Source organism: Numenius arquata, chromosome 9, assembly GCF_964106895.1.
Source record: "Numenius arquata chromosome 9, bNumArq3.hap1.1, whole genome shotgun sequence".
In the NCBI taxonomy this organism is placed as follows: Eukaryota; Metazoa; Chordata; class Aves; order Charadriiformes; family Scolopacidae; genus Numenius; species Numenius arquata.
Genome location: NC_133584.1, coordinates 9633618 through 9645222, shown reverse-complemented (window position 1 = coordinate 9645222; position 11605 = coordinate 9633618). Strand labels below are relative to the sequence as shown.

Genomic DNA, 11605 nt, shown 5'->3' with positions numbered 1-11605 from the left:
TAGGGAAGCACACTCCATGGCTTCTTGTGCTCACCATCCTACATAAACTAACAGTCATTTCACAGCATTTTTCAAGTCTCACAGTGGCAACCAACTAGGCAGTAAAAAAGAGCCAAAGAAAATGAGTGCAAAATAAATAATTCCAAAACCTAAGAAATGTTAAAAGATCCCCTGATGTCACTAGCATACCTACACGGGTTAAACAAGGGAGAAGGGCACAAGTCCATCAGAAAAGCCAGACAAGATAGGTACCCAATGGGAAAACATACCCTGCTGCTCAGGTATGAACTTCCATGTCAGTGTCACAGCACACAAAGGAGCTTGCTTTCTGGGCCTTCTTTAGCATGTAGGTGAATATAAATTGGGGCAATTATTGTCTCCAGTTCTGTTATCTAGATATACCAGAACAGGAGACGTGCCTGATGCTAATCTGAAACTAGCAAAGCCTGGAATGAGAGAGCCCCTGGTGACCATCCATAACACGTGCCACCAGCCAGGCTCTCAGACACCGCTTGACTGAGACACGCCGTTGCATCTCGTGTTAGGTTCTGCATGCCTAGGCAAGCTGTCAGAAAGCTGGTTTTGTCTGTTGCATCTCCTTAAAAATATTGAAGAAAAATGTTCTAGTGTTACCTTGAATCACTCCAGTGACTTATCAGATTTATTGTTTGATCCAGTATCTCTTCATGATAGTGTATTTGGACACCTCAGCAGTGCACACATTTGAAATAAATGGGATTTTAGTGCAAAAGGAAATTTCCAGATGTATGCATGTACCTACTGCATTTCAGACACGTCTTTTTAACACTGCAAAAAAACCCACACCATAAAGAAAACATTACAAATTCAAATATTTTTAGTAGATTTGTAGATTTAGATGTTGGAAAGAGAGTAAATGTGCATCTATGACGTATAGATCATTCTGACAAGAAGTATTTCTTGAAAGTATCTCAGTGGTTTGCATATTACTGGGCCTTTTCAACTCCTTTTAACCACTGCTCATGTGCACTTCGGTAGCACACTATCATGATGTAAAGTAATGCACCTGCACATAATGGTCTCTACGCAGCAGCATGCCCTCAAAGAGGACAGAAAACCATGTTCTCTTTTCAGTACTTTGAAGTAAGATTCCTTGAAGTCAAATTCCTAACATGGAAATATGAAACCTGGCAGGCAAACACTGAGAAGGCGGAGACACAATAAAAGAGGATCCCACGTTAGAGCTCTCAATCCAGTGAGTAAATCTTGCTATTGCACACTCGCAGCACTGCAGTCAGTTGGACTGTCTCTATGAGTAAAGATTATTTGTGCAAGGACTGAAGGTCTTTACAATTTGTTTTATAAAACACAGAGCGTACAACATACAGGAGTATACAGATACGGGTACTGTAATTCTTGTAGGTGCTGTTGCTTGAGTCTAGAAAAGCAGAATTTATTCTGCTCTGAGACATCTAAATCTGCAAAATTCATTAAGAGAGAGGAACAAAACACTCAAACCCTCATCTTGGAAATCATTACAGTGATACACACTGGGAAGTGAAACCATGTTCCAGAATCTATGCATCAACCCCATATCTCTAACGGTAACATAACGTATAAGTAACATTTATTATCTTTTTATTAAATTACTGCTACTTTGAAACAGTATGATGCTGTAAGATATATTTTCTATCAAGATTAGTATAGAAAATTTCCATTTCACTACCTGGCTATATCTTTTATTTCAAGAAGCACAATCCTTTGAGGCATCCTTTAGGATTCTTGGGCCTGGCCCTGCTTATTACACTTTTGTTTTTCTTGTAACGTTAATGCAATGTTATTCTTAGTGTACATGAGTGCCACTGAAAGGAAACTCTGACTGGATATACCGCTTACCAAAGATTATCTCAAAAATTATTTCTGAGTTTCTTGTTTTCTATCCTTTGCATTGTTCAACAACCCACCTCCTAAAGGGAAGCCCAGGTGCTGATTAAGGTCACGTTTTCCAATGGATATTTTTTCCGTCCATCACAGCGGTGTCTGAACAGAGATGAGGTCTCTTTCAAGTCACCTTCAAATGTTCATTGACAAACACTTTGCTCTCAAATGTCAAGCTGTCACTGAAATGCATTAAAAGGTCACACAGGGGAAAAACAACAGAGGAGGAAGAAAAATGTTTTCCTTAAAAACTATTATGAAATTCTTGTTTAAAAAATTAAGTCCAAATACATTTCATGAAATGATAAATGAAGACAACTTAACACTTACGTGAATAAACAAACCAGGAGCAAATCTTCTCGAACAGCAAGTTTTCTGGTGCTTTGTGCAAGGAGGTGGTATCTACTCAATAATCACAACTTGGCTTTTCAGACATTTTAAAATGTTTAATGATGTAAGTCACTTACAGCAAAAAATAAAACAATCAGACATTTGTACATTATCAAATTTACAGATTCATTAAAGAAAATGTTTTATTACAGCAGCAAGACAACACTCTACAATTGGGTCAAGGTGGGGGTTGCAGCTATGTGGAATTTTAATACCACCAAATTTTTACCCTTTGTAAATACATCCATCAGAGATTAACACATCAGGACATAAACTTGTTAACACAGTCCGAATCACTTCCAGGGAAAAAACAGAACACCTGACCAATCTACAGCTGCGATGGAGTGCATCCTCCCTCACAACTGTGCTACCTTTATCTGGATCGAGTGTGTCTGTTGCTATAAAGATACATTCTGTGTTCCTTCTACAGAACACGAAGAAAAGCAACACTTTCAGAGACAGCAGAATGTGTCCTTCTGCTCTCTGGGTATGGGTATGGATTTATTCAATAGACTTACCGCTAACTGCTCCTTCTACTCTAGTTTCTTGTTAGATCTGAAATATAACATAGCATCTCAGTGGAACTAAGGGCCTTGAAGCAGTCTTAAGAGAAAGAACCCTCATTTTCACCTTGGAAAGGCAGCACACAAAGCACAACTTGCAGAGTGATCCGTCTTTATCACAGCAACCTGCAGTCTTCAAACCCCAATCTTCTTAGAGCTACATCACTGTCACACCAGCACAGCCCCACTGATCGCGACGGCAGGCCTGATTTATGCTGGTGTAGTAGAAAGGGAAGTGACCTGCTTGTTTTCATGTCTCCACATCGAATGCTGAGTGCAAACAGACACAGGATTTGGCACTTTTGCTCTGTCTGTTCATAACCCATACAGGAATCCTGAATAGGGTTGTGCTTATTTTCCCTTGCATCTTCCCACTGAGTGGAAAACTGCAGACATCTGTCGTCACGCGTACCACCAGAAATTAAATTTATTCATTAAAGAAGCACTATAATTTTTAACCAAACTGCTGAAAGTCCTGGGAGTATATTTACCTCTGTTTAACTGAAATGAATGACAAACCGTCAGAAAAAAGAGCTCTCAGTCAAAATACACTAGCATTTCAAGCATATGCAGTATATTTAATGTAAGACTTTAGGGGTCCATTCTCTGTTTCTGCCTTGGCTTGTCTGAATTTGACAAAAATTAGAGTATTCACTGGTTTAAGGTTGGTTTTAGACTTAGTTCTATGTTCTTCATAAGTAAGTAGGAAGATGGGCTCCTCCTGAGGGTGATACAGGGCAGGGACCTGATGTAGGTAACCAGACTCACCCTCTAGAAGTTGACATCTAAGTTCAGTCCGTAAGTTTGGCCACCTTGAATAGCTCCTTCCGTCTCTCCTAAGGAGTCACAAATCAGTCGTAACCCCAGCTCCTGACTCAGACCTAAAGCATGAGGGTCCATCCAAAGAAGAGTGACAGGTTTACTGACAGAATATATATGGCAGAAAAAAACATTAGTGTTTTTGCTGTGAGCCATCGGGACTCCTGAAACTATCTGCAAGGTACACCTGCTCTTGTGGTTGTGTCGAGAGAAGTACTAGCTTCAGACGGGCCTCGAGGAGGGAGGTGACACCGTAAAACTATTCCCTACTTAGGGACAACTCAGACATGAAGAATTATTCAAATTACTTCTGACATCCTAGCTCCTCAAACATCTCAAATGCTGCCTTTATTTGGATTGAGTGCAAATACTCTGTAAGGTTGGCAAACTTCTTAACTTGGTAAGAGATCACAGAGGCAAACAAGGGGACTCTTCAGAATACAGGCATAAAATTAACCAGTTTGTCACATTTGATCAAAGAAATGTCAAGCCATGAGAACACTCTTAAGTTTCACAATGTCGTATTTACAAAACGTGCATGCTTACATTTCAGCCACCCATATTCAAAGGTCTATACAATAGCCACTTATATAGGTATTACATATGAATCATGTATAGAGCAGTAGAAAATTAAACAATTTACATCTTTTAATCCTCTACTTAGTCAAATAAATGAGCTAGTCTTAGGTTTGGGCTACATTTTTTCAGATAAATATTTCAAGTCTGGCACAACAGTAAGAGCAAAACTGCAAGTCAGCCAAAACCGTTGTAACTTCACACCCGTGGAGCCATTCCCTCATTTTCTGCAGGTTCCCACAGACAGACCACCCAGTGCCAACAAGCAACTAAAGCTGTTTTTTAAGACTTTATATAGGATTCCTTTTAGACACAAGTGCTCCTCAAATAAATAGCTACATAAATAACTTGAAATTCACTATGCAAAGCTGTAAAGCACTTAAGTATTTGTTATCCCATCCATATATCATTAAAAGTTTTAATCTATTTAACAGTGTACCCAAACAAAATTAAGTAATATGTTAGGAAAAAACAGTTGACATTGTATTTGGTAGGGTAACTTGAGTGAAGAGGAGCAGTATCTGTCAAATCAGTTTAAATGTCTAGATTAAATGCCTTTTAATTGCTGTTGCCATCTTCTTCCCATTTTCTGTATGCTTTATTCAACATTTGTATTTCTTCCTGATAACCACCTCTTTCCATATGCTGCTTTTTACTGTTCTGCCGATGAGCTTCGACAGTGTCTGGAATTGATATGTTAATATCGCTGTCAGGATTGTTTGATGGTATGAAGAGGGAGTAGGAGGCAGTCTCCCCTAAATCACATGAGACAAACCTGTTTTCTTTCCGTGAATAACGTAAGGATGGAGACCTTACCTGCGTGGAGGACTGGCTGATATTACTGATGATTGACACAGTATCCAGGGCCTCTTCATTGTCACAAATTTCAAGAACCTCTAAATGAATTTTAACATTTGTGTCAGCAAATGTACTAGGAGACTCCTCCGGGTTTGGCTCATGACCAACACTTTTAGAGCGATATACTTCAATTTTCTTTGACGTGGGTGTTATTTTTTGCCCTTCAGTGCTTACCTCATATGTAGATAAAGACAATGTTTTTCCCGTAGGTGCCTGAAGAGATACAGTTCCTTGAAATGCACACAGAGGGATAGCTAAGGCCCCACCTGCTCGCTGAAAAGAGAAAGAATGACCATTATCTAATGCTAATTTTTGAAGTTAAAGTCCATTATAAATAAGCCAAGTTTGTTAATTTATTCTACCGTTGTAGATTTTTCCTTACAGTATTTTAGAAACCTGGTATTTAAATTAACATTATGACTTTTTAAAAGAGTAGAGAGAAGTGTTTTATAATCATATACTTTAGTGTAAAAAATGAAGTCCCGAGTGACTGTGACTCAGCTACAGCTTATGGACACAGAGACTTTATTCCAGTAGTCTACAGACTTCCCATTTGATTGCAGCCAGTCCACAAGGAGACAGCCAGCACTAGCAGGCACCTCTCTAGCTGGTATTAACAGGTATCTCTGAATTTTTTTCACTCTGCTTAATTCAGATCAAAACACTGATCTCCTAAGGCTTTTCATATAGTGATGGAAAGGAAAGAAATGACACCAGAGGACTCTTCAAAACAAAGACCCAACTTTGACAGCATCTGCCTCCCTTGAGCACTGTAACTAAATTAGGTGCCTAAAGTTAGATGGCTTAGCTACCAAGCTAACCTTTCCAAAACAACTTGTCAGATATAATTCAAGGAACTTTTTGTGCATTTTTATTTTTATGGTGGAAATAATGTTAATTCAACGGTGCCAGCTGGAAATCTATAATAAGGATTTACAGCACCATTACCCTGATGGCAAGAGAGCCCATCCAGAACCTTACTCCCAACCACATTTCACAATAGTTCTAGAAGCCAATATGGGATTTTTTCTAGAACAAAACTGAATTTATCGGTAAAAAAAAATTTTACACGCTTGAAGGCAGAGAAAGAAAATTCAGCTACAGCTCTGTATTACTGAAGGTCATGCTCAAACCAAGAATTTTGAGCAGTTGCAGCAAAAATAGTGTTTCAGTGTCTGTAAATAAATAAAGGCATTACACAAAGAAATCCCCGTGAGTGCCTGCACGGAGAACAGAGGACATGATTTGCTCCTATGTAGACTGTGGTATCTAACTCAGTGGAAGGTTGTTACACTTTCCCTTCCATAGGGCTGCAGGACAGATCCTGCCTCTTTTTCCTACACTTTAATTTTTAACTGTGTTGTCCATTCGGTGACTCATGTTGGACAGAACCATAGTGATGGCAGTAGTAGACACACACAGCAAAGAAACATTGGACTCAGGTTCTGGAGAATCTCACAGAAGGCTCACCTATTGCTCCATCCTCATCTGCTTTGCTACAGTTGGGCTTTGATTGCTTACTGAGAAGGGCAAGGATTAGCATTTGAAAACTTGCTCTTATTCACTAAAAAATACCATTAAAATGAACCTCAGCTTTGCCAAAAGCAGAAGCCTTGGCAGGCAGTTAAGTGCTGACCTTGGGACAGGACAGTTCAGGAGGAAGGGCAGCACTGGTTTAGAGAGAAATGCACAACAGAGAAGACTACTGAAATTAGGGGAAGCTGTAGAATCGAGCTCTGCACTCACACAGACACTAGGGAGAAGTGTGCACCGAGGCTACTGAAAAGCTGCCAGATAGCAAGATGAATAACCCTGTAGAGTATTCTGTGTTGCTGTTGCTATGCTGCTTTCCAGATCCATTGATGATCTTTTAAATTGACCTTGATTATCTCCAGACCACATTGTTATGTGAACCCCAACCTTACCCCTATTGCGCTGCAGCTCCCTCTCCAGCTAAGGTGCTTCTCTCCCTCCTGCTGCTGCTGCCTGGCAGGGCAAACTTCATCCTCCCCTCTCCCATCTCTATATACACACGTACCCGCACACAGAGACCCTCCTTAGTAGCATGTAACTTTCTGGATAATCTCGGAATAAGAAACAATATTACAGCAATCAATGCACAAGGTGAAAAAATGACAAGGTATAGGTAATCAGGGGAAGACATACAGTTGATTTATCAGGATGTGTAAGTCTGAGGCATTTAAGCAGTTTGGATATCACTCACATTTCTTCCTGTCCATGTAAGGGAGGGCTAAAATGAGAGAGGGACACAGCTGCCTAGGAGAGTAGGATATGCCTCTTTGTTTGTGAGTGTTGTGATTAATTTACCTGCACCCAAGAGAAAAACAGCAGAATAATTGAGCTTCAGAAATGACAGGTCTTTCCCAGGCAAGTTACAGGGGGATGCCCTGAGCTTACCCTCAGAAGCAGAAGCGCCAATATTGTCCTCCTGGGTACTGATTTGCCTTGTGCAAACTGTGTGAATAGAGAGGAAGAAGGAGGAATGACAGAAAGACCAGGTCTTATTAGACCTCAGTATTAGACCGCAGTACGGAGAAGTGTTAGCATTATCTCAGCACAGAAAGGACCTTTTCCACTAGGACCAGTTCTGTTTAATACTTCCTTTCTAGTAAAACTGAGAAAGTGAGTAAAAACAGAGAGGTTTAGGATACCAATTGGAAAGGTGAAATTGCTCATAGGGAGCTGGGAAGGGCAATTACTTGCTGATTATTAAAGGAAGCTGTTGTGATGAGACCTTTATTGAGTTAGGCACAACTTTACAACACACAGCTAAATCAAGTGCCACATTACCTCACCTTCACTAAAGAGCATGAAAAGGAAATTAGGTTTCATTGTGTAGAACAATCTTGCCAGACTGTGACTTAAGGTCCTCTTCTGACAAAGGAATTTGCCTGACAAAACCCTAGGAGCTGGCTTGCCCTGCTGGAAAGAAATCAAAGTTGTATTAGTCTCCTTAATAGATTTGTCAGAGAAAAATGGTTCTCAAGTGTTCTTCTGATGTGCAGTTACAGAGGCAGCTATTGTGCTGCGTCATCGAGCCAGCAAATGTCCTACATCAGTGAGTGTTGGAGGACAGCAGCTCACCACCAGCTCCTGGCCTCTGCTTGTATGGAGCCATGGCAGGTACAGGGGCTCCCACAAGTGCAGCTCTCCCACAGGTAAGCACCAGCAGCCATTGCTTCAAAGCATCAAGGGAGCCTTTTTTGAAAGCACGGTTAGGTGTTGGCATTTACATTTTCTGTAGTAATTAGTAATTAGAGTCCTTCCTCCAAGAAAGGAGGGATGTGAGAATAACTGTTTTCTCAGCTTGAGGAAGCTCTTGTCCGCTTGTCTTCCATCCCAGGTGATTAAGGCCAGCAGAGGACAGAGCAACAAATCCATCTTTGGGGAAGTGGGCAAAGTCTCCTGGTTCTAAGCAATGCAGATGGAGGCACAAGGTTAGTGTCTTGGATATTGCAATAGATAGAGCCTGGATACCTAACAATTTTGGTAACACACATTTAGAACAGTATTTCTGTTGGATACAAGCCCTATAGCTCTGTTTCCAGCCCCCCGTCTAGTTTCTGCAATCAACGCTGAAAGTCCTTTGCAGGGACAGTTAAGAGTGTCTGCATTTCTGGCTGTTAATCAAGCTCAGAGTCTGAAGAAGTCTAAAACAGCACTTAGATTATATAGAAAGACATCTAAAGAGTATGAAAAAAGAAGTTAAGTAAGAACTGATTACTTGAGTGCAAGTTTATGTTTTACTTAATAAAACACTGCAGATTTGTCGGACTTTATGTCAAGAAGATGGAGGGTATGTCTGAGGCACCTGGAGGGAGAATGAGTAATCCTCACTCAGTGCTGGAATGAATACTCCAGTTCTGGAGAATGAGAAATTTTCCAATGACCACGGATTTCACAGCTCTTTCCGAAAGTCTGTTTTCTGTTGAGAAATCAGTGTTTACTTTTAGAAGTGAAAGGGACATACAAAGTCTCCTATGCCGCTTCCCAGTCACTAACCAAGAAGCCAGTAAACTATGTCATTTTCTACTAGAATAATTCCAGTAGAGATATTGTTTAATTACAGATGCTTTCACCTGTTTCTACAGGTAGAGAATCCATCTGGCTCTTTGTAAACCATGCACCATAATGCCGTGCACTCATGACTGTGACAGGCGCCTGCCTGCTAACCACTGCCCTTGCAGGGAGCAGCTTTCAAATCATGGCTTAAACACCCTTAGTGCAGCAACCGAGTAGCACGGAAACTGCACCATTAACTGCAAGCTTTGACCACCTACACGTGTATGAAATAAACCCATTTATCACCAATGCAAAATGTTCAAAGTTTAAAAAAATTCAGCTAATTACTGAAAAAAAGTAAGCAGCAGTTGCATGGTACTATAGAACTTCCTAAGCAGCGTATATTAAAAATTAAATCAAACTCTGGAATTACATGACAGGGGAAGGCAGGAATAAAGCTCTGGAAATTCCCTGCTAAGTGCTGAGAGGAACTAGCACTACCTGGGCTGCCCCAAAATTGCCACAGCCCCAGGAAGACTTCTGTGCTCCACATTGGAGGGGAACCGCTGCAGCCACAGATGGTGACTGTCCCTCTGCAACCAGAGTACCTGAAAGGATACTGCACCAGAGCTGGGAAGGGGCTAGTGACCGAGAACTGGATTCAGCCCCTCAGCTCATCAGTGATGCACAGGGCACTGAACACACAGCCAGGCTCCCTCCTGTGCTCGGAGTGTCCCCCGTCTTGTGCTTGCTTTGCAAGCTTCGCTCTGGAGTTCCGCAGCCCAACAGAAAAATGCTATGAATAAAAACACTGTTAGTGCGAAAGAGGTAAGAATACACTTCGGGTTTTGTCTATAGCCATACTGAAATCGCTTTCAATATCAATTACCGTTAATGTGAACAGAATGTGACCCTTATTTTGTCCTTGATAACATTATTAAATATCCATTTTTGCTTCTTATGACACATCCATGTCAATAAATAAGAACCTACTAGCAAACCAGACTATAATGGTATATCCTGTAAAGAAGTATTTTATCTTCCACTCCCATCATTACCTACAGTTCAGCTTTCTGATTTTAAGCCTTACAATGCAATTTAATTCTGAAGCCAAAGGAACAGGAAGCAATTTCAGTAATGCTTAACAGTGGCCTTCAGTTCATCTATCCAGGTTCCTGTATCTCATCTCTGCATTATTTTAACGTGAACAAGAGCATCCACATTTGTAGAAAGGTTGTGATTCATTTTTACTTCAGTGAAAACAGAAGGAGATCCACTGTGCTGTTTCTGAACGTCTGTGCTGTTTCTGAACAGCCTGGACCCAAAATGCTCTTTGAAGAGGTACCGCTCCACTGGGCTCTTTCCACACTCTTTTGCCTACATGCTCTGTATTCCTGTATTTAAAAGATAACCTAGTTTCTAAAAGAAATGCACATAACTCCTCCCACACAATCTGTGCTATGTGTTCTCTTTTTAAAGCACTTCTACAAAGGTGTTTTTAAGAAGGTACAGAAAACTTACAGCCCCTTGTTTCTTGGATCATCTTCAGATAGACATAATTTTGATGCTGTCTTGACAAGGCATGCAGGAACCAAGCACTAGCATAAGAGTAAAGAGCTTTGTGAAATAAAATAAAATCCTATCTCTTCGATCAAAGTGCCATTTGGCAGCTTTTGTGTCTCAGCAGTTTTGCAGTGTATTAGATACACATATAATATTATCATCATTCCTAAAGACATTTTTCTACAACTCCAGTATTGTGTTTGTTCTGTCGGAATTAGTTATACCAGGATTTGCAGTACTATCACAAAGACAGCCCAGAGCTGAAGTGCATTCTTTCTGTCTCTCATGCATCCCATACCAGTTTGGCATCCATGGTAACTACACAGGACAAGGAAGCCTTGCTATCAACCATTCTGATCATGTGAAGTGAAGACTCGTCTTTCTGAGACCTTACTCACTTTCAACTAGGAGAGGTAAAGGAAGGATCAGACACTTATCTGCCTGAACGCAGCAGATTTAAAATTAAGTCTCTTCTGGTTCTTATATCCACATAGAGATACTTTTTCTCTGTGTGCACACATGCATAGATACATACAAGTACTTATTTATTCATTGTACACATGCATATATGTATATAAAATATTTACCTTTTTACAATTAATTTCTTAATTTCTGGTAGGACTGAAGGAAAGGTTTCAATTTGGAAATGCTCAAATGCTTCAATTAAAACTACAGCACTCCCCAATCAAAACATTTTGTAAGCCAAAATCGCTATGTTTATGCTGAGGCCAGCTTTAACTGAATCCCACAAAATATCTGCTGGGTCTCATAAAAGTTGCAGACTAGCACTAAATCTGAGCTATCTCTCTGGAGGACCATTTTCTGCAGGTTTGCATCACAGAAACAGCAAGTTGGTAATTTTCAAAGTTGCTTCATAATGTATCCACACACATTTC

The 11605-nt window shown here is 40.4% G+C and overlaps 1 protein-coding gene across 1 annotated transcript in view; it reads right to left on the bottom strand.

Moving 5' to 3' along the window:
• Nucleotides 1–4823: 4823 nt before the first annotated feature.
• The window catches only part of GPR149 (G protein-coupled receptor 149), a 28080-nt gene continuing 21298 nt past the window's right edge, over nt 4824–11605 (bottom strand). The window contains exon 4 of the mRNA XM_074153914.1: nt 4824–5396. Within this exon, the coding sequence (XP_074010015.1) occupies nt 4824–5396 (573 nt within the window). The remainder of the gene's footprint in view (nt 5397–11605) is intronic.